At 48.8% G+C, this 23,215-nt stretch overlaps 1 protein-coding gene across 1 annotated transcript in view; it reads left to right on the plus strand.

Annotated features, from left to right (window-relative positions):
- CDH23 (cadherin related 23) overlaps nucleotides 1–23,215 on the plus strand; it is a 127,620-nt gene that overhangs the window by 31,100 nt on the left and 73,305 nt on the right. Inside the window, exons 4-6 of the mRNA XM_042818469.1 lie at nucleotides 2,168–2,310; nucleotides 4,173–4,220; nucleotides 4,422–4,514. Coding sequence (XP_042674403.1) covers nucleotides 2,168–2,310; nucleotides 4,173–4,220; nucleotides 4,422–4,514 — 284 coding nt within the window. The remainder of the gene's footprint in view (nucleotides 1–2,167; nucleotides 2,311–4,172; nucleotides 4,221–4,421; nucleotides 4,515–23,215) is intronic.

A 23,215-nucleotide genomic window follows, 5' to 3' on the forward strand; every position in this document is an offset into this window, starting at 1 on the left:
GAGGCGCCCGGTTGGTACGTGCGACCAAGGCGCTGTTGCGGGTATAAAAGGTTGTAAGCGCGGACAATAAAGGTCTCCGTTCTGCACCAACAACAGAGTCTGTGCCTATCCTGCCACAAAGGGACACTGTATCAGGGTCAGCCTCGGGGGATAATCAGCCATCAAGCTGACCTGTGGCAAAGAATTATGGTGCTGAAAGGAAGTTGGACCCGAAATCTGCTGAGAGGAAACAGGACCAAGCTGCACAGCCAGAATCACTTCTGCAGGACGGAGGTGAGCAACGGGGACCAACGGGAACGAGAGTAACAAAGGGGCTGGAGGCGGTCTGCAAAATACTGCAAACGGTTTTGCAGAAGCACCACGCTGAAGTGGAAAGCTTCTATTTAAGGCGGCTTTTGTCTCTCGTAATGTAGAAGGAATAGATGGGGCTATGATCTATGCCGTAGAAACGTGGGACAAAGCCGGAGTGAGGCGCAGCTACGAGCTCTGACCCTGTGGTTAAAGACCTTCTGGGGCCTTGGAGACCGGTATTTGAGTCGCTACAAGAACATGCGGAATCCATCTTCCCAATAGAACCCACGGCTCCTGCTGTGGTGGGAGCCGCTGTAAAGGACCGCGATGATGAGGACAGCGATCCTTTAGACCCCAGGCTGATGAGCTCGAGAAAGGAACCAGACCTGAAACCCCCCGATCGGCGTGAAGTTTGGCCAGCGATCCGCAAAGAAGCTGAGCTGGAGGGGGATTTTAACATCGTTCAGAGATTGCATTCGGCTCTCGGCTGTCCAGTGATTTCGGTTTTCGGATTCGGGCTCGGCTCTCCCCATACCAGTAATCTATTGAGCTCTGTTATGAAAAGTTACGCGCTTTTCTTCGTGATTGCAAGACCTTGGCACAATTGACAAATACTCAGCACGTGATGTGGATGGGCTTTTAGGGAGAATCTGCACAACAAAAGGCGCTGGAGCGCAGAGCCACCACCGCGAGCACCCGGGGCTCATCGTCAGCGTATGGGAGCAGTAGCTGCAGACGTATGCTTGGCGTTTAAGAATGTAATGTGTGTATTTACAACTGTATATCTTACCTGCACCTGCCTGGTTTTCATAATTCTGGTTCTGAATAGGTAATTTCAGTGATTTAATAATAGATTTCCCTATCCTTGAAAAAAAAAGAAAAAAGAAAAAAAAAAAAAAAAAGAGGGGAAGAGGTTATGCTTGCGTTTCCACAGATGCTGGACCATGATGGGTTCCAGCCAGAGTCATAAAACCCTGCTTGACTCTACCATCAGCATCTGCTGCTGCTTTGGACACATGACAACCTTCTGGGTATCCTCACAACTGAAGCCTATGGTGGCAACTGGACTGTGAATACTGCAGCAGTGTGACAACAACCTCAAAAATTTTTGATTAGTGGGGCAAAAGCTACATATTGAAAACTCATGGGTTTAGCTTGATGGGTGATATCAAGGTTTGGGACCATGCGTCTGAAAGATCACACAGATCAATGTGTTTTTTGGTTTTTGCATGTTTGTTGGCATATACTCTTTATATTAATACCAAATGCTTGTTGTTCAAATTAACAAACAAGGGGGAGTTGTGGGACAAATAAAGTCATTACCTTGCAAATGAGTAAACAAGTTTGGTAGCTACTTGCGCCAGCACGCATGAGGCGCCCGGTTGGTACATGTGACCAAGGGGTTGTTTTGTGAGAATAAAAGGTTGTAAGCACGGACAATGAAGGTCTCCATTCTGCACCAGCAACGGAGTCCGTGTCACTGCTGCCACAAGAAACACCCAGCACTTGTGGCAGCCTGATTTGTGGGCCCTTGCCTTAGATGAGTCGAAGATTCTTCCACTTTCTGTGGTGCCCAGAATGGCTGGCAAGCCGAGTATTTTCAGCATTTTGTAGAGCTGTACGATGTTCTCAGTTGAAAAAGCCCTTCAAGATCACCAAGTCCAACCACCAACTTGACCTACCAAGTCCCATCAGCAAATCACGTCCCTTAGTGCCACATCCACATATCTGTTGGACTGCTCCAGAGATGGGGACTCCACTGCTGCCCTGGGCAGCCCATCCCAGTGCCTCTCCATGAACAAATCCTCCCTACTGCCCAATGTAAACCGCCCCCCTGAGAGCGTTCCACTGATGATTTCTTTTCTCTGTCTCACAGGCTCCTCAGTGACCCAGCTGCTGGCCCGGGACCTAGACAATGACCCGCTGGTGTTTGGTGTGGTTGGCGAGGAGGCCAGCAGGTTCTTCGCTGTGGAAAGTGTCACTGGAGTTGTCTGGCTCCGGCAGCCCCTGGACAGAGAGGTAACAGCTCTGCCTGGGGTTCTCCCCATCCGGCTGCATGCTGTCCAGAAATCCAGGCATAGAAAGCCGTCTGAGAGAAGTGGTAGGGAAGGGGGAGCAAGTTTTTGTACATATAGGGGAAAGTAACAGTTCAGGGGAGAGAGGAAGGAAAGGCAGAGGGAGTTACATCAAGATAAATGATGCAGGGAGAGGGAAAATAGAGCAAAAGAAGAGGAGCCAGATGTGAGGCAAAATGATTATTATTTTTAAGGTCTTTTCACTCCCACAAAGATTTGAAGGAAAACAGTTTTTTACCAAAAAAGAAAAGCCCTGAGCCAAAAAATGCACACACTACAATGAGGGGTTTATGGGAATTGTTGAATCACAGCCTGAACCTCTGATTGGTCACCCGAGGCAAGCACCAAGTCAGTTGCAGGAGCACAGGTGAAGGCAATTCAGCTGTGTGACCAGAAGGGGTGGAGCCAGGCTGCACCCCTCCTAGACCCTGTTTGAGGGCTGACTGCCACTGCAGAAGGATCTCTTTTTGGTGGTTGCTCCTCTTGAAGTTTGTCTTGTGAGCCTATGACACGGGTGAGCATTTTCCATTTGTTTCCAATTATCCCTTTCCAATGTGATGATCTTTCCAGCTATGTGGTCTCTGGATACTGATCTAACCACACCGCTCTATGTATTTGTTGATTATAGAAAATGTGTGGGCAAGCATGAGTGTGACAGATTTCTCTGGTTATTCTGTCTACCCAGTTCTTAAGATCAGATACTTAACTGTGTGTTTTTTGTCTTCTATTTTTCTTGCCTTCCCTACTGCCTGTCCCTCCTTGAGCAGAGGCAGCAGGGTGGATATCCCAGGAGATGAGTTGTATTAACCAACTCAGAGGCCTGGAGGTGGTGGATTGGGCAAATGTGGTGTCAGTTGCTTCCCAAACCCTTCTGTAGGATGAGCTGCTGTTTTGCTGCAAGTAATGCTCCCGGTCTTGGCACTGACAGCTGCTGCTCGTCCCTACACCGCTCTTGTTTGGAATAAATCACCCAGGTCTGCAACACAGGGAGATGCTCCCCCTGACTTTCCAGCTGAGCATTGAGCAGGAGCATTGCTTGTTGCTGTACTCAGTGCTCCTGCTGCAGGCAGGGACTGGGATATAGAGGGAAGCTGAGGACTGCAGGGTGCGTGTCTGGGGCTGGGAATCAAACCACCAGGTAGATATGGTGGTCAAAGCTGGTCTTCCCATTCAGCATCATTCTTTAGTAAAACGTGAGCAGCATGATTGCTGATGGGGGGGGAAGGTGGGGGGAGAAAAGTTGAGAAGAACAGCCCTACCTTTGCTAGCAATATCCTGCTCCTGACACCCAACATTCCCCTCTCACCAGCCTGTCTCTCACCCTAGCACCTGCGACTGTGATACATCACAGTTTCAGGACAGCCTGTTAAATCAGTTAAAGCCGTAAGGGGCACGGAGGACTGCATGGGGGTTATTGAATGCACTTAGGGGGTTTCAACCCATTAATTCCCTATGCTCATCCCAGTGCTCCCAGCAACATGGTATCCTGGGGCAGGAATTTTTGGGAAGGTGGCAGCAGTGCTCCGAGAGCTCAGCTGTGGGCTGGAGCTGAGGTTCCCTGCATCTTCCCAACCCGAGCAGGGTATTTCTCAGTGTTGTGAATCTGCTGGAGCCCTGCTAGCCAGCCGTGCTTCTCAGCACTTGTCCTCAGCAGAGGTAATTGCACTCAAGCGCCCCTTCTCTTCTTTTGAAGGTCCTGAAAGCATTTTGCATGTAATAATATTGGCTAAAAGTCCCAAGCCTGCCATCTGCAGATAAACACTCCAGTATCTTTAATTATATGTTTTTCTTCTCCTTCCCTTTCAGACCAAGTCAGAATTCACGGTTGAATTTTCTGTCAGCGACAGCCAGGGGGTAAGTGTGACTTCTCATTTCATGGTCTGCGGCGTGTGCGGAGGGGAGTGTAGGGGATGGGTCACCCTGGCCCTGGGGAGTGGGCTGGGGGCAGCACCAAGGCAAGTCAATGCAGGGGAAAGCAGCCACCAGCTCAAGTTAGCTTCTAAGTATATACATAAGGCTGATGCCCACTCACTGTCCTCATCCCCGTGGCCACAGGTGATCAAGGGGACGGTCAACATCCAAGTGGGAGATGTGAATGACAATGCACCACAGTTCCACAACCAGCCCTACAGTGTCCGCATACCTGAGGTAGGTGCCTCACCACATGGTTGCTGCTGAGCATTCCATCCTGGAGGCTCTTGATGGTGGGGAGAAGTAAAATGATGGAGTCTGGGGAAAGCAGGACTTGTCCCATGAGGGCCTGGAATGATGGAGGTGGGAAGGGACCAGCAGAAGTCACCTAGCCCAGCCTCCTGCTAAAACAGAGATGATATAATGTCAGATCAGGTTGCTTGGGGCTTTATCCATCCCAGGTGTTGAATATCTCCGAGGATAGGTTTCCATACTATTCTGTCATGATCTCTCAGTGCTGGCACCTTCTTAAGGAGACCTTCTGCACCTAGAGCTAGTTTTGGCAGAAATGCTCCTCAACCTGCTGGTGTTAGGAGGAGGATAACAAGCTCAGAGTGTTGTGTTTGAAATAGAGCATTCCATGTTCTCCTGTGGATGAAGCTTTTCCTGTTGTTCCCTGTTCATCCCTGAGCACACCTCAAGGCGTGGGTGAGGTCAAGTATGTGTGTGTGTGAAATCAAGCAGCCTCCAATGATGGAGAGGTACAAACAATTACATTACCATGGTTTATCTCACTGTGCTGGGCTGGGTTCTTCTCACCCTGCTGTGAGGATGAGCTCTGTGTTAGGCAGCCTATGACGTGGGAGCCAGGAGCTCATCTCCTGGTCGTGCTGCCTGCCTCGCACCGAGTCCCCCAGAACCTCTCTCCACAGTGGCACAGAGCCAGAGCCATTTCTTCTCCTCCTTGCAGCATGGATGGTGCAGAAATGACTTGGCAGGGAATGCACGAGCTGCTCCATGCTCTCACATTTTTGCTTAGACTTCTGGATGCCGATAGGTGCATGTCTTTCGTTACTCTCCTTAACCAGTATTGGAAAGCTTCAGGTTGGGTATTAGGAAAAAATTTATTCTCCGAAAGAGTAGTGATGCAGTGGCACAGGCTGTGCAGGGAGGTGGGGGAGTCACCATCCCCAGACGCATTGCAAAGCTGTAGAGATGTGACACTGAGGGACATGGGCAGATATGGGTGGGCTGGAGTTGGGCTGGGTGACCTGAGCACATGAATGAAGCCTTCCATGTGTCAGCCCTCAACCTCTGTGTGAAGCCTAGGGAGCAGGGAGAGCAAAGGCACTGGGGAGGAAATGAGGGCTGTGAGCGCTTGGGGCACAGCCTGGTTTGTGCCCCCACATACCCCCTCAGCCATTAGAGCCATGCTGCTTTGGAAGTTGGCCTAATCTAATTATAAGGCACTGTGTGCCAGTTCTCAGTTTCCATCCGTGATCTTTAAGCAAGGGCACCAACCAGAGGTAATGAGCCACAAACCCTTTGCTCAGCCAGCGTCCTACAGGCACTTCTGTTCCTCTGCTGGGCAGACGGCATTTCTTTGGCAGACTGCGTGCAAGCAGGGCATGGATGGGGTGTCTCTGGAGGTTGCAGCCCACGAGGGAATAGGCAGGGACATTTCCCACTCAGCTCTCAAGGTAGAGGTGCTCTCTCGCTTTGGCTGCAAGCAGCTGAAGTTTGGTGTGGGTGCAGGAAGCAGATAGAAGATGGCACTGTCCCCAAGCTCTAACAGCCCAGGGCCAGTGGCAAGGCTGCGAGTACCCAAATGTGTCAATGACCACCGTTGGATAATGAATGAATGGAGATAGGAGTTTGGGAATGGAGTGCACACCAGCAGAAGCACTAGTGGTTTTGCTTAGACTGGACCTGTGTAGAATTGGCAGCTAATGAGGGTTTTTCTCTTTTTAATTTTGAGATAAATGGATGTATCGATTTGCAGTTGTCCTAGCTAATGGAGCAGCAACAGAAAGGCCATTTAAACCTCGCCACTATTGTGCGGCGCTGGGAAAGTCAAAAGAAGAGTGTGCATAAATAAATGGAACATGAAGTAAACTGACCTTTAAAAACAATACTGCCTCTAAACACCCGTCCCAGCATTTTCCGCAGTCTGCTTGATTTGTGAACATGAATTATTTGGATGCAGGCTGCCGTTCTCCAGCACAAGATGGGGATGAGGGCAGTGGGCATCTGGCTTTACCATGGCTCTGAGGGCATAGAGCAGCTGCTGTGCATCTCCTATGCTCAGCAGGTCCTCACCATCCCTGGCCAAAAAAGCTGGACATGGGCTGGTGCGGGACACAGGGGTGTCTGCAGCATAATGGTACATCCCATCTGGGCAAGGGCATGCCGCCGGCCGCTCGTTAGGAGGCAACGAGGCAGCGCGGGCGCGCTCCAGTCTGTAAAGAAAGGGGAATCCTGCTAGAATTGGCAACTTAATTCACCAAGCTGGCCTCGACAGAGCTCATTAAGTTCTCGTGTATTCATTTCAGGCTAATGGCTGTCATGCTGACTGCTGTTTGATTTGCCGTAATAGACTTTTATGGCTTTCCAGTTTGCGAGGACGTGTGCACCGTGCCCGTGCCCCATGGTGCTGCTGGTGTCCATCAGTGAGCCACACTCTCCTGCTTGCTGCACTGACCTTCAGGGTTTGTGCTCCTCCTGTGTACAACCCTCCTGCTTCACTTTTCCCATGTCCTCCTCATCTTCCTCCAACCCTGGGGTACTGTGACTTTTTTTTGGGGGGGGAGTCTCTGAGCTTGGCTTTCGAGTCAGGGAAGATGTGCTGCTGACCCTGTGGCTGGCTGGTGGGGTGATGCCTCAGTCCCTGACGACTCCAGTCTGCTCTGTCTGATCTGTTTTCACATTTCAGTGGGTCTGGAGGAAACCCGGTCTCCCTGTGTTGCTGTGGTTCAGCAGTTTTACATGGAGTAGATCCAAGCCTGTGCACTGGTTCTGTGATTCCTGGCATCGAGATGGGGCTAGATCCTTGGCCCTGGGTTCCTACTGTTTTTCCACATCCCAGACCCTAAGCACCAGGCCATTGGAGCATGTAGCCCAATTATGACTTTGTGATGATCTCCGCTGTTTCCAGGAGCTGGGGTGTCTCTAGTTCAACATCTTGGGTTCCTCAAGACACCAAGGCCCTTGGGTTCCAAGGCTGTTGTGTGGGGTGGTTCTGAGCCTGTTAGCCAAATTCAAGCCACGTCCTTCTCTCCAGAGCATCAGCAGACTTCACACACAGGCAGAAAGTTTGCTTAATTGTGTGCTTCCTTGCTCAGGAACTTATCCACAGGGGGTTCTCCCTTCTTCTGAAAACCCTCTCTTTTCTGCTGTTACCTCTGAGGATTTATGAAGAAAGTTGTACCACTAGGTAAAACCTGTCCCTGGCCAAGCTCGGGGCTGCTCAGTGCTCTCACCAGAGGACACTCACCTCTCAAAGAAATACCTATGACTGGCCAAGTGATATTATTTACAGCAGGACTGTTTCCCAAAGGCACGCAGCTCATCTCTAAGCGCCACCTATTGATCTGTGTAAGGCCCATATATCATCACTGAGCTTTTCCTCTGCTGAAGAAGGTCTCTGTCCTCCCCTCCCTCTGCCAAAGGTCTGTAAAAGAAGGTGCTCTTCTTGGGTTCATGCCAACAACAGCAAAAGGCAAGGTGGGAGAGGCTGCACACAGCATCAGTTTGGAAAGGGCCAGCTTACAGGTGTCACATCTGCACTCAGCTCTATTTCCCCCTTTGTTTTAAATGGGGATGCGTGTGGACGCTTGCCATCAGCAGTCACTGCTGCTTGGGGTGGCTTTCCTGAGCTTTCATGAGCCATCACTGGTTACCATTTGCATCTTTAATGTGTCGGTGTGATGAAAACAGCACTTTTTAAATTGTGCAGAAAGGGGAGAGAAAGGAGGGGGCCATCCTGCCCTGTCCCATTACACAGCCTGGAAGCAGGCTGTGCTGGCTGGTGAGCAGAGATGAGGAGGACTGGAGACAGACCCCGAAGCCCTAGCTGTAATTAAAATTATTATTTTTCTTTAATGGTAATAATGTTGGTAATTACATCAGGTTCCCTGCCATCTTGCCTGGGAACCTTCAGGGGCTCGTATAACTCTGTAGCAATGGCACTGAGGGCTGATGCTGCGCATATGAAGCAGCTGCAATGAGCGTGAGCTCCGTCTGCAGCCCATGCAATTGCCTTGCATTCATCAAGACACCTTTTGGGTTATTTTCCCCTTTCTTTAAACAAAGAGGCTTCGAATTGGAGGCGACGATAGCAGAGATGATAAGAACAGTGTTCCCACTGCACGCTAAAGCAGTCTATAATCATTGCTGGATGCTTTCCTTCCTCATTTCTTTTTCTTTTTTCCCCTCTGCTCTCTGTTTTTTTTTTTTTTTTTTCCTCCTGCCTGTATGCTTCTGTGTGGAGTTGAGAGTGGCACAAATAATTTACAATGAATAATTTACCCCCCCAAATCCAACTTGCCCTTCCTGTTGCCAACCCTGCACACAGAATCCGCAGCATATCAAACTCCTCTATGGCACCTCCCATGCAAATTCATTTATTTATGATGGTTTTCAGTTGGGTTTGTTTGTAACTTGTTGGAGAGACAAGAAACAAATTTGTGAATTATTCAGGCTCTGCTCATTAAACATCGTTGGCCAGAAGCAAGTTGGTTCCCTGTTCTGGGTAGGCGAGCATCCGCGTGGCGCTGTGTATGAGCACAAAACATGGCTCATCCAATTGCTAGCACAAGAAATTCCATCCTAGCCTCTCCTTTGGGGTGTCCATACTTGTGTGGATGAAATACACAGGTGGAATGAACTTAATGCTTTCTCTTTGGCGTCAGAGATCTGGTCACCTTGTGTTTGCTGTGATGTTTTTCCTCTTTGCAGATTTTTTGTATTATTGTTTTTGAGAACCTTTAATTACTTTTTGACTTTGTCCAGCAAACTAGTGGAAGCAGAGCCATGTTTGAAGGGTCTTCCTTCTTTTCAGCAGGCTTTAAAGGCGGGTATACTGTCTATCCATTAAAAAGCCATCTCTTAGCTGGATGAGATAATCTCTTCTGAGAGGGTTTCATCTGCTCTGTAATCACTAGGTAGGAAGTAATATCCCTCAAAGAAACCCAGGCTTCTCCCTCCCTTCTCTACTTCAGCCCTTGTGATCTGCCGAGATGAGGCCATTTCTATAGATTGGATGTTAAAACATATCTTTATATGCAGAAAATTGCTGAGTCATGATTTTGGTGGCTGTGCCATGGGATGACCTTTCTCATTTGTGATGGAGTGGCTGTGCTGTGACTGTCTCCTGGAATTTGCAGGCAGGGACCACAGGAGCCCTGTGTGGAAATGTACCAGATATAAGAGCTTGCTTTGGTGGGCTTCTGGGGATGGCTGTGGTTGGAGTCTGATAATTCTTGGGGTCTCTTCCAACCCAAGCTATTCTATGATGCTATGATGGGATGCCCTTTGACGTATTGGCTCTGAGTTGAGTTTGTGAGTATTGATAGATACCCACTTCTGCTGGTTGGATATTAGGAAGTATTTCTTCTCTGAAAGAGTGGTGCTGTATTGGCACAGGCTGCTCCCAGTGGAGTCACCGTCCCTGGAGGTGTTGCAGAGCCATAGAGATGTGGCACTGAGGGATGTGGGCAGTGGACAAATAGGATTGGGCTGGGTGACCTGAGAAAGCTTTTCCAATTTTAAGATTCTGTTACTTTATGATCCCTTCCAAAGGGATCCCTTCCAAAGTTTGCTGACATGTGAGTTTTGGTTGTTATCAGCAATGTGTGCACTGTGACGCCAGATGGAGAGTGTCTCAGGGTCCTGGTGATGTCCTGAAGTCCTGCAGGGAGGGGGCAAGTTGCTGTCTGGCAGCCCATTCCCTGGTCTAGCAGAACAGGAGATCCTGGGCCTTTAAAACACGTGCCAGAAGAGTGAAATGAGAGACGCAACAGAAACTACTGGGGCGGAAAACTCCAAATGGCGTGGAAGTAATGCGTAAAGTGTCCTGGAGATAACAGTCATTTCCACGAGGCAAAACTTGGGCTGGCTCTAGCTGGATGCTGCAGCAAGGGGGGGCAGCCTGGAAATTAGAAATAGTCATGCTGCTCTGACCAGTGCAGTGCAGGGGTGGGCAAAGGGAAATGGGAAGGCAGAAAAAGGGGGAAAAAATCCCATTTGGAGCTTGGAAGAAAAGCCACTGTGGGGCAGCAAGCAATTCAGTGCCTCTGCAGAGCAGTGGTCGTGCTGGGAAAATGAGGCTCACAGAGCTGGAGAAATCATCTTAGGGCAGAGGGAGGAAAAGCAGTGTGCAGAAGCAATGAGCAGCTCAGACAGAGGTGGGAAGGATGGCTTGGGTACAGCTCACAATCCTGTAGGGCAGTGACTGCAGCCAGATGGAAAGCATGGAGTGGGGAGACCAAGGATGGCATCGTGGTGGATCTGGACAATACTCTACAAAGCTCTGACTTTGCTGCTATTCCGAATGGTCCCATCTGGCCCTGTGGGAGGAGAAAAGAGGCAGCAAACGTGTGTGAGCAACATCACTGTGCTGTAGGGGTCCCAAACCCATTCCCAAGCTCAGGGTGCCACTCAGGATGGGTGGTACAAAGCTCTTGCCAAAGGTGGTTGGTTTTGTTTTTTTTTTTTTTTTTTGCTTGTTTGTTTTTTTTTTAAGAAAAAATGCTGTTTTTAATTAAGATGGGACTATTTAGGGGAACGCTGCCGCCTTGACAGGAAAGCCATGCAAAAATGGTGCTTCAAAAGGACAATAAAAACCACTCACGCAATAAGTTCAGTCCAATTTCTTTTTCAGAATTGCATTTTATGTTTTATTATTTTGTAATGTCGGGGATGGTCATGTATAATAAGTTCTCTACTGCCGGTCGTATTCTGTGGTAAAATAATAGAATAAATCAGTCTCTGTATTTTTTTTTGAAATATTTATATATAAGCAGAACTGCTCACATCGGTTCCATTACAAATGGGAGGAATTTGATCGAGGAAATGGTTTCAATCAGTGTTAGGCAGCCATCGCCTAATTTCCACCATTAATTGCTGTTGAAACTTATAATGTCTTTGATTTATTTTGTCAGTAGGTGAATAATGAAGACAGCATGAAAACAGAATATATGGGGTTTGAGGCAGTTTTGCTCCAAAAGAAAAAGTCTGAAAACTTTTTAATTTTGGGGATTTGTTGTGTAGGTGACTTGGAGAGCATGTTTTTCCCCCAAATTCAGATGCATCTTGGGAAGCGTCCCTTAGCTCTCAGTGCTTTGATTTGTACCTCTCTTTTGGGTGTTCTTGGCATAACTGGGCGAGCAGCCAGTGCTGCACTTGGCTTCAGGTGGAGCTGCAGTCCTTTGCTCTGCACGTGCTTCCTGTAGGTGTTGCTCTGCTCTGGGCATCCGCTGCCACCATCCTCAATGCCGCAATATTGACATCAGCCCCACTCCCTTCCGAGCGGCAGAATCAGGCAAATGTGCAGCAAATGAGCTTTGCAAATAGGCTTTTGCTGTGTCCTTGCCTCCTCCCAGCCCTTCCCAGCTCCTGCTGCGTCTCTGCCACTCTGCCTTGCTCTCCAAATGTCAGCCTGTGCTCCTTACTTTCAGAAGCAGCTCGTGGGGTGGTCTGTGCACACACGTGTGCACGTGCATGCAGGGTGTGGGAGAGAGCAGCTTGGTATCTCAATGCGGTGCATCCAATAGGGATTGGATCTCAACATGCTCTTTGTCCCTCTCTTTGCTGGGGCTATTTAATTGTGCATCTTACACGCTGGTCCTTAACCTCATCTGTAAGGTGGGTAGGGCTGGTGAGGTCCTCAGAGCTGCAGCAGCAAATAACTCTTGATACCAGCCCTTCTGGAAATGCTGTCAGCTGGGTATGGGCAGGTTTTCCTTTCCTTGACAGCACCTCGGTGTGTCTGCCTTGCAGACCTCATTTCTGAGCGCCCTGAACACACAACTGACCCAAGCTGCTGGGTGAACAGTTTTTCTACAGTGTGATTCATCATCAGTCTATCATCATCCTCCTCTTAATCCTTGCTTCCAGCAGGAGGGTGTCTGGACAGGAGAAGAGCAGGAGAGATGGGCAGTGTGGGGCAGGAGGCAAGTTGCGTCCCTTCTGCACGTTCGAGCTTGAGGTCAGGCTGTGGCATGCATGCTTTTTTTGGGTTTTGGTTAAAAAGCCTCATTGGAGCGTTATGGAATCAGAATGTGAAGGGTAATTGAGCTGAAAGCCATTCTCTTCCCTCAGCCTGCGCTGCGGGAGCCACCAAGCACCCTCAGAGGCCGCTCCGGGAATCCTGCTGACAGAGCACAGGTGGGGAGAGCATCCCCAGGCCACATCGCCTTGTCCCTAAGGCATGTGCCTTGTGCCACAGCTTGTGGATGGCACTGGGTGACTGGGTGTATTCCCATAGGGGCAACGTGGAGGTTTTTTTTTTTTTTAAAAAAAAAAAAAACAAAAAAAAACAAAAAAAAAACAAAAGAAACACCTGCCCCAAACCTCAAAAATTAAAAACAAAAGAAGAAAGAAAAAGGGAACATAGCTGTTCTAGGTGAGCATCATCATAATTACACACAATCATGAGAAGTGTTTGTCACTACTCTGGTCCCTTTTCTCTCTAAAGTGTGATGGGTACAGAGGGTGGTTGGCATGACCTCCAGGAGGGGTTAACAGAAGACCCCTCCAATTTGGACCCTGAGCTCCAACATGCAGCCTGCAGCCTGACTGTGCTCCTTGTCGCGCGTTATTGATTGTCGAACAGGCACAGCTAAGTGCCTCTCATTAATATTTGTTTTGGTCTTTTCCCTGCATTCCGATGAGCAGAGGAGATGCTGCTTATCTCTCTCCTGCAGGTTCTCTTTCTAGAGGATTCCTCTGGCTGGTGACAAACCTGGGCTATGTGGCCACCCATCCCACTGCCGGCAGGAGGGATGGGGTGACAGCTGACATGAGGTCTTGGGAGCTCTGCAGGAGGAATGTGAGGAACCAAAATTAGCACGACATTATGAAGGAAAAGCATGCTTGATTTGCACTGTGTAGCTAAAATGTGTATTTCTAGGCTTGGCTTGATCTGTATACTTCTAAAAAGGAAGGCTTCCATGGTGCAAAGCTCTGTTTCCTTCCATCTCTTATCCTAATGCCCTTTTTGATAGCCTTGACTTCAGCTGATCCATCCCATGCCATTGAAATGGTTTGGAGTGATTTCCAGTTTTTCAGGGTGTGCTGTCAAGAACTTAGGTGCAGCTCCTGAAAAGAGAGAGTTCTGGTGTGCCCAGAAGTAGGGAAAAAAGCTTCTTTAATATGGTTGCTCCTCTGGCTTTTCACTGGCAAGTTGGCTGCATGTCTGTGATGAAGCAATATCGGAGTCCGTGGAGCATGAAAGGCTGCATTTGTTTGTGGATTACAAATGGAGACCTGTCAAAAACCTTTTTAAGGCAGTGACAGAAGTTTTCTTTTTCATGATACATTTAACTGAAAGGCTTTGCCTCCCAGGGAGGCTTGGCTCATCTCTTTCTCCCTTTCCTTAAATCTGGAAAAATATGGTGGGCTAAAGGTACTCTTCTCCTATTCTAATATGGTTTCATCTATTAGAGCCTTTTGGTAGGGTTGTTGGAGCCTACTTCTGGGAAACTGCATGCCCAGAAGTGAAGAGGTGAAAGGCTCTGCGAGAGATGGGGGACAGGACACAGCCCTCTCCTTGTGCTTTGAAGCACAGGCTTTGCCAGCTCATTTTGGGAAAAGTGTGCAGATTATTTCCATTGATTTGGTGTCGAGAGCTGTTTTTTGAAGGGTAAACATGTTTATAGGATTTCTGTCCTTTTGTTGTAAGAAGAAGGACGTCGTTTCTGGACACAGGAGTTTGCTAGAAGAGTGTCACATCAGCTCTTCATCAAGGTGTTTCACCTTGCAGCCCCTCTGCCAGGTCTGTGCAGCAGGGGTGTGCTAACAACCCACTGTGGCTGAACCTCCTTGTTCTGGGCTCTGGGCAGGTGTTGGGAAGCTGCTTTCAGGTCCCACAAGCCAATTTTCCTATTCCTAGCCATGCCTATGGCTTCTCTATATGTTCCTGAGACGTCTGCCCAGCTGTAGGTTTTGCAAGGTGATAGGAATGTGCGTGCATGGCACAAGAAGGGGTTGTCAAAACTGATGGGATCGCTTTTTGCTCCCGGTCTCAAATCAAGAGTTGTCTTAAAGCATTTCTGAGGAAGTTAAGAAATTGTCACAGCCAATGTTTTCATAAGAGCTTGGCAATTTGAATGCTACCCCCTCTGCAAATCAAATACTGTGAGAGGATACGTGACACAAGCTTCATGTGAACATGTGCTGATGGGTTACATCCTCAGTGCAGAGAGGTATCCTCTAATTTGGGACCTTCTGCACCATGGCTGTGGGGACATTCACATTTATTCACATTTACAACACTTTTAGAGGTAGAGGTGATGCAGGAATGCGGTGGTGGCCTGCTGCAGGCAGGAGGTGTTTTGTTGATCTCTTAGTGGGTGGCAACTTGTAAATGGGATCTTTTGTGCATCCTTCCATGAGAGCACACACAGGGAGGTACAGGTCCTGCTATGAGTTCTGTCATGTAGGCAACAACTCCATCCCAAAATATTGTTTACTTCCTTGCTTCTTCCAGCAGGGATTTTTTTACCAAGCCTGGTGCTTTCCAGCTCTACCTTTTGCGTTGGGATGAAGAAAGTGCTTCCATTCAGTAGACCTGTTATCAGGTTTTTCCGCTGCCTATTCCCTTTGGGTGTGATTGGGGGATTTATTCTTTTAAACAAATTATTCCAATGTCAGATATGGGTTCAAAAAATTTGGGAGGTTTTGATTTGATATCTAGCAAAACATTCTGGTTTTGGTCCCCTCTCAGAGTGGGGTGGATGGGATGAGTGGATGGATGGATGGATGGAAAGGAGGAGAAAACTACAAACCCATTGTCCATTGGGAAACTGTATGTCTTAAGTTCGCATCAGCCTGTGTTGTTTTCACAAATTTGTGAAACTGGGAGCTTTGTTACCTCTAAACTGTCTAGCAGCAGCTCTCTTATGCTGTCTTTGCTTCACACATGCTTCTGTTCTGCTATCAGCACCAGCCGAGCCCTGCTGGTGGTCCTGCAGGAGCTCCGGTGCTGAGAAAGGTGCCAGACAGCCCTGGGTATTTTAAGCAGCGTCACTTTAATTCTAGCACATAACCTGTACCACTTCAGCCATTTGCGCTTCTGCTGGCTGTTGTTTCTATTTCAGCTGGAGCTGGGGCCACAGAACAGGATTATTTTCTTTCTCAGTGCTGTTCTGCCTTTATTTCTCCATGATATTCGTCAAGTCTCACATTTCTCATAAGCAGCACTGGGGTTTGGGTTTGGTGATGTGGTGGGGGGGATCCAATTGAGACAGACCCCCATACATCTCCCTTGCAGCTGAGGGCAAATTGAGCTTCTGATTCCAGAGCTTCCTAAAACGGCTCATCTGAAAATGAATTTTGGCCTCTCAAAGTTCAAGCATTTATCCTGAGCCAGAAATACACACAGATTTGCTCTCTAATTTAATAAAGTCATCCAAATAATATGATTTCTCCCATAACCATCGTTTATGTTTCACAGCAAAATGATAATGAGAAAGTCATTAGAAGTAATAAACAAAACAAAACCCACACAGCAAATCCTTCACTGAGCCTGAGTGATGGGAAGAAGAGCTGCATCTGAGGCTTAGACCTCATAATATTTGCCGGGTGCAGCTGTTTTTGAGTAGATGCGCTCTCGAAACATTATTTAACTTGTTGGGTCTCAAAGGGATTTTAGTGCCAAGGTGAGCAGCAGCCAGCAGGGCTGCTGTTGGGTTAAGCATTGCAGTGCTGCCAAGCCCGGGCTGCTTCTCTTACCTCCCTGTGCTTTGCTTACGGCTGGTCATAATGGGCATCATTCCTTCCCCCAAAGCCTTGTCATGACTTGGACAGCGTTCTGATTTCCTGGTTAAGTCTTGGTTTGGGTGTGTGTTAGATGTGTAGAGGCCAAAAACTGTGTTGAGGTAACAGAGGTTCTCTCGTCTTGTTTATAACTGCATTTATGCTTTGGGCTACTAGCTGAGTATTTTTGCATTATGCTCAGAGGGATGATATAGGCATTACTGAATACAGCCCCAGTGAGGTCACCCATTAAACGAACCATTTCTCCCAGTCACATGTGAAACAGGGATCAACTCTATACTTCTCTCAACCAAAGCCCCACCGGTGTGCCCAGTGCAGCTCCATCCCAGAGCCAACCCCACTGCAGTTATTTGGCTGCTGCTGTGAAGCCCTTCCCACTTTGGCGTTTGTTCTTTTTGGCCCCGTGAAGCCTGCATCTGTTGCTGCTGAGCATTCATTCATTGCCTCTTGCCCAGGTTTTGGGGGAGGGATGCAGCACAGGAACGGCTGCTGCTGCTGCTTTTTTGGGACTGCTGGGCATCTTTGCAGATCTCTTTGGCTTTCCGATTCAGGGCCACTTCACTTTGTATTTTATCTGCATAGATAGAAAATGATCCTTCCTTAAAGCTCGTCTTTACTGCTCCCACTTGAACTTGCTGGGGCTGCATCCCAAACGTGCCGCTCCAAAGGCAATTCTCATGCAGTGGCCAGTCGTTTGGAAATAGTCCCCTCATCAGGCACTGATGGATCTCTCGAGCCCCTTTCTCTCCCTAATAATCCCACCTCTGGGGAGGTATCGATTCACCGCTGCCGGCTGCCTCTTGATATTCCGCCGTCCGTTTTGCTCTGTGCAAATCGCTGCACTGTCATTTTCACACAGCAATTACCTGCTCTGATTTCTTTCATCCCCTGTCTTTTGCCAGAGATCTGAACTCTGTATCGACAAACCACCCTGGAAGAAAGAGAGGGTTGGGGCTCAGGAAGAAGTTTTGCAACATTAAAACTTTGGGGAGTGCTTTTCCCTGGGGTGTGATCATCTCAGGGTTGGTGTCTCAGAGCCAGTCAGTCTTGATGTATCATGGGAGGGATGCTATATGAGTAAGGATATTTCCCAGCCTGACACTGAGACTCTGTGCCTTGCTTCTTCCGTGTGTTGAAGGCACAGGTAATTGTTAGCCAGGCTGCCTGGGGAGCTGGGGTCAGTGACTCCTGGGTGTGTTGGCAACTGTGGCTCCCAGATGTCACACCTCCAACAGGAGCATTGCCCAGTGTGGAATTCAGGATGCTTGTGCTTGCTAAGATGCAGACAGTGCTATAGACAGAAAATCAAAAATATGGAGCTTGACAGGTTGAACATCAGGCTGTTGGGCTGGATTTTGTGTCCTGTCTGATTTTGTGGTGAAGGTATCAAGGCAGCAGCTCATTCATTCCTTCTGTTTGCAGAGAATGGTTCTCTGATACAGAGCTATGGTTCAGCCACTGGGGAGGGGCAGATCCAAAACTGAAAAAGGGAAATGGGAAAGGGGTTTGGCAGCTCCCTGGTGTTTTTTTCCTGTTGGGTGGCTGGAAGGGGAAGGCAGCAGTGACTGACAGCAATTGGGTGTGCTCTGGTCCCCACCGAGCAGCCAGCACCACACTTGGCCCAGCACAACACTGCACCTCCAAACTGAGGACGTTTTGTTATTAAAAGGGCATGGCTGGCCGGCCAGGGTGCTCGCTTGTGCGTGGTCCTCATCCGAGCAGAGAATAAATTAAAAAGCCAACTGGCCGCGGCTGCATCGGGAGCACCGGGACCAGAGATAGGGCCAGAAGTCAGATAGCAAACAGTGTCCAAAAAGTGCAGCGCCTGGTGTGAGGCGTGAAATTAAAACCTTGCCTGCCTCCTCCCGCATGCTGTAACAAAGCGGCTCCCTCCACAGTCTGCCGGCACTGGGAGTGCAGAGGAGAATAATTAAATACACGGAGATGTGGTGGCTAGGGGAAGGATGCTGTTGCTCCTCTTCTCTGGACCATCACTTTGCAAAGCCTGCTGCTGCAGCTCTGGGATGGGGTGCTGCATCAGGAGGGAGGAATTGGTCATTTTTTGCTGTCCTCACCCATTGCAGATCTGCTCTCCCCGCTCACATTGGCCCTTGGGAAGGACAAGCGGCTGTTGCCTCTCCTGCTATCACCAAGGAATGATGGAGAGGGCAGGACTTTTTAATCAAAGTTACATTAGGTGAAGCTTATATTATTCACCCCTGGTTTATTGCAGCTATTTTTACATGGGGGTTAGAAGTTAATACCTCCTGGTGAGCCTGGTTTTGCTGGGTTCTGGCAAGCACTGAAATCCATCAGCACATCCAGACAGGGCAGAGAGAGCCCAAGCACAGCATAAACCCCCTAAGCTGAACTGGAGGGAAAAAAAGGCACTCATAAACAAACCTTTTAAAATCCAGACCTGCGGTAATGGAGGGTCTGGTCTGGAGGGGCAAGAACCAGCCAGAAGCATCAGCTGCAATCAGCAGAAGGGCGAGCTGCAGCAATCAGTGCCAAAAAGGCAGCGGGAGCCACGGTGGGGCTGCAGGGCCAATGTGCTGTGCGTGTGTTAGGTCCCTTTGTTCTGGTCCCTGCCTTTTTTCTTTTCTGGTGCTCTTGGATTTTAGAGAATGCTGAAGATTCAAGCAGTGTTTGCTCCCTGCCGCTGGCCAGGGGAACTGGCAGAGCAGAGCTGTGGTCTCTTCCACGGTCTGAAAAGAATGCAACGAGCTGAGAGAGAGAGGAAAGGAAGGAATTATGTCGTATTTCTAGAAAAAGCCTCAAAAGCACCATTTCTAGGAGACCATTTTCTCCTTCCTTTCTTTTTTCCACTTTTTTCCTATTCTTTCCTGTAGATTTTTCCTGCAGACACGCGCTTCCCAGCCTGCTCACCTACAGCTCTCCAGTGCGTTATCCCTGTCTCTGAAGGAGCTGCACAGCAGATTTAGGAGAGGGCTTGCAGTGCCTATGCCATTCCCCACCCTAAGCCTTCCAGGATGCCCTCTGGAGCTCTCACCGAAGCGCATTAACAATTTCAGACAATGCTTAATGTAGCATCACCGTGCTACAGTATTATAATTACATGCTTGTATTAACGTTTATCCACAAAGGTTTTCCTCCAGCAAGGAGGCACTCGCATGTCACTGGCAGACCTCAAACCCTGCCTGCAGGAGGAGGAGTGATGTGGTGCCGCTCGGTGTGTGCGCTTCCTCCAAGATACCCAAGTGGCATCTTTGGGGCCACCTCTGATATAGCAGCTGGAGGTGATGATGCTCTTAAAGCCAGCAGAGTGGGTGTGAGGCTCTGTTCCCAGTGCAGAGATGGTCACATCTCAGCCTGGCAAGCAAAGAAGCAGGGATTGGTTTAGCTCATGCTCAGTGCTTAAGAGCAGAAATGGGATGGCGGAGGTCTGGTACCCCCAGGGTACCGCTACTGGGGCTCTTCCTTGCAACTAGATCTGAAACTTTTAATCTGGTGCCAAAATATGACAGTGTCAGGAATGTTGCTGTTCCTGTGACATTTTCTGGCTTCCCCACCTGCGGCCAGAAGCAATGATGACTTGCTTGTGTCCTCCAGAGGCTGATGGCTTTATCAGGTACTCCTTTCCTCCTTCACAAATAATCGCGGGCCAGTATGGTTAGCACAGCCATAGTCAATCCACTACTCCTCACTCTCTTTTTGGCTTCAGCGGTTGTTCTGCTGTTTTTTTCCCAGACCTCACCACCACTATTGCCTCTTTCCAAAGCTAAGGGTCAGTCGGACATAACAGGAACCTACAAATCCCTGGCTTCAACCAGATTGCTCATTTCCCTCTTTTCCTGAGGATAAATGGCTTGCTCCACCTATGGTCAGCAGCGAGCAGGTGGTGCTGTTTGCTGGAGCGAAAGACACACTACTAGCTCATCAACCAGAACAGGGGACAAATATATAAGCACGATGGCAAAGCAGGCAGGTTTCCATCCATCTGGCCAAACTGGCTGTGGGAGGAATGGTGGTTTTTCTTGCACAGAGGTGAGAGAGGAACTTGGGGTGGGGGTGGGAGCCTGGAGGGGCAGAGACAGGCTGGCATGGGGAGGAGGCTGTAAGCAGGAGAGCACCCACAGCTCGCATGTATGTATTTGCAGTCTGCTGTATAAATGAATGCCATACCTAATGATTCGTGGCTATTATTTGAAGGGCCCCACAGTTACAGATTTATTTGTCGTTCCTTGTAATAACACCGATGATAATGAATTCATTTGTATTAATGCGGGTGTCTTGGACTTCCATTGATATCCCGCATTAATTAATGTACCATTAAAATAAAGTGTCACCCAATTAATATCAAGTGGAAGCAACACTGCCAGTGTCCTGTCATTAGGGTTTTGTTTGTAATTCATTGTACCAGTGTTCTGCTAATGGCAGCTGTTTGCCTGAAGCTGAAGGAGTACACAGGGCTGCTGTGGAGCACATCTGGAGCACCCACTGGGCCAGTAGCTCCCCACTGGGCTAACAGAGGGCAGCAAGAATTGGGGGGAGAAGTGCTGTGGTGCTTCCTGATTGGCAGGTTTTCCTGTTGTTGTAGTTTTCCTCTGACTTTCAAATATCTCAATGGGCCATCTTGTCCTCCCAGTCTTTCTCCATCTCTGCCCATCTCCTTGATAATGGATGGAAAAGCAAGGAGAGGCATGGGTTTTCCCCCTCAGTGGCGCATACCCTTCTTGCCTACCCACCTCCCAGTCTATGTCCTGCTACGTATCTCCTAGCCATCTTCTAGCTAACTGAGAAAAATCTCAGTGGACAAAGTCTTGCACTTTCTCAGTGGGAACCCACTAAAAATACATTCTCCTTTTGCTATTCTTTGTTTATAATTGTGTTTTGAGGGCGACACTGCATTGATTTTGAATTATTCTATGCATCGGTTAGTGTCACAGGGTGTAGTTGTATGGCTTAGAGGGGACTCTGCCACCCTTTCCAACCAAAATCTTTCTCTAGTAGGAAGGTGAGAGGGTGGATCTACTATAACCCTTGCCTTCAGAGCACCTAGATTGCAGGTACACAACTGTGGAGAAGATGTTGATGGTCATGGGCTTGGTGATTCACGGGGAGAGCATATGGGGTTTGCCAATGCCACTGCTGTTTCTTTGGTTAGAGGTGTGCTGGTAGCTGAGGAAATGGAGGATAAGGCACGAGGATGTGATTTATGGCCTGATTGTGAGTGTACCTATGGCTTGCGTTAGTGCACGGTGCTATCTTGGGGCTTTGCAGTGAGGTTCTGGGGCAAAGCACCTCACTTTCCTCACCCTGAATTCCTCTGCTGAGAACAAGCCTCCGACCCGCACGCGGTGAGCCAGCCGGTAATTCAGTGCTGGCTCCTTCACCGCGTCTCCTCCAGCTGTGTTTATGGTGTTCTCAAAAGCCCCTCAATTGAATTATAGCTCTGTGGTGGCCGCTTGCCAGTGTCAGGCGATAATGAGGGAGGTCGCTTAATAGAGATAGCGGCAGGGGATACATATTAACGAGAGCTGATTGAGAGGTGGGGTGAATTTCAATCCAAAAAAAGAGGGGAAAAAAGGGAAATTATCAGGTTTAAAATCAATTTTTGAAATTGGAAATTGCTTGGCTCAGGCTAGCAGTAATGCAATTAATAAATGTAATTAAAAGCGTAATAAAGAACAAGGGAATTGGAAGCCCGTGTGCATCCGCGTGAGTGTTTGGAGCTGGCAAGCCCCAGGCTGGTGGCTGGGGGAAGGCAAACGCACAGAGCATGGCTGGTCTTTCTCAAGGCAGAGCTCGTAGGAAGCATGTGTGGAAGAGGGAGCTGGGGTTTCATTGTGTGGATTCAGCTCCCAGCTCTACCACTGGGATGGTTGGCCTTGGGCAAGGGATGCCGTGCCTTGGGATGGGAAGGCATCAGCATGAGGGACTCAGGTTGCAGCAGTGGGATTTGGGAGCAAATGTGATGGAGAGAGGGAAAGGAGCTGCTAGAAACAGCATCAGGGGAATATTTGAGAGTAATAGGTTGACCTGAGATGTAGCATGATCAGCCAAGCATCTCCTAATGGGAGCGGTCAGTGGGAAAAAGAAAGAGCAGGACCCAACATACAGCCTGCGAGGTGGTTTGGGGGCTGGTGCCGAGATAGCAGCATTGAGAGCCCCACAGCTCCAGCCCCTTCGCATTGCCTGCTCACATCTCATCGACCTTCAGACAGCTGCTCGGCCAGATTGCCTGCCGTTTTTACACATTATTTGCATTGGTCCGGCGTGCGCACATCCGCATCCTAATCGCTTCCACCAGCTTCTGCTGGGTGACTTTGCCCTGGGAGGTCGTGTGGAGGTCCTGTGCATGGCCAGATGCTTGAGCAGGAGCTCACTGGGACCTGAGCCTCTTCCTTAGGGATTTTTAGCATAGTTCCTCATGTATTCATAGCAAATGGAGAGAGGCACAAGCGGCCTCGCAGCCTCAAACCCCCTTTAGACGCTGCAAGTGCAGGAGGGGATGTGGGGTGGTCAGAAGCCGTCCCACTCCCCTTTGCCCTTCTCCTCCTCCACAGGAGGCATCTGTCTGGTTATTTTTGTCTCACATCTGCTGGCATCGTAACAAAGATTTAATGATATGACACAATTTCATCATTAGCTTTTTCGTTGGCTTTTTTGTTGTTGTTCCTGTGGGAAGCTTCTTTGCTGGCTGCTGGAGAGAGGGAAGAGCTTTAAAAATGACAAATCTGGGGGGCCAACCTGGGAAGCTCACCTGTTTGCCACAAGCTGCTCTAGGCTATCGTCTACCCACATTTCCTTTTGGCTGGACAGAATGGATAGAATTTGATGTTTTTGCCTTTCTGTGAATTAAGCTTAATCAGGGTTGATCTCTGTGGTGGAGGAACAGCCATGAGGGATGTGCAGAAGAGCCCCGTAAATGGCCCAAATGCTCAGAATGCAGAAACACAGCCCGTCCTGAGCACCCT

The sequence above is a fragment of the Centrocercus urophasianus genome, unplaced genomic scaffold (assembly GCF_019232065.1).
Source record: "Centrocercus urophasianus isolate 14NV4802_14NV808 unplaced genomic scaffold, USGS_Curo_1.0 seq_17, whole genome shotgun sequence".
NCBI lineage: Eukaryota > Metazoa > Chordata > Aves > Galliformes > Phasianidae > Centrocercus > Centrocercus urophasianus.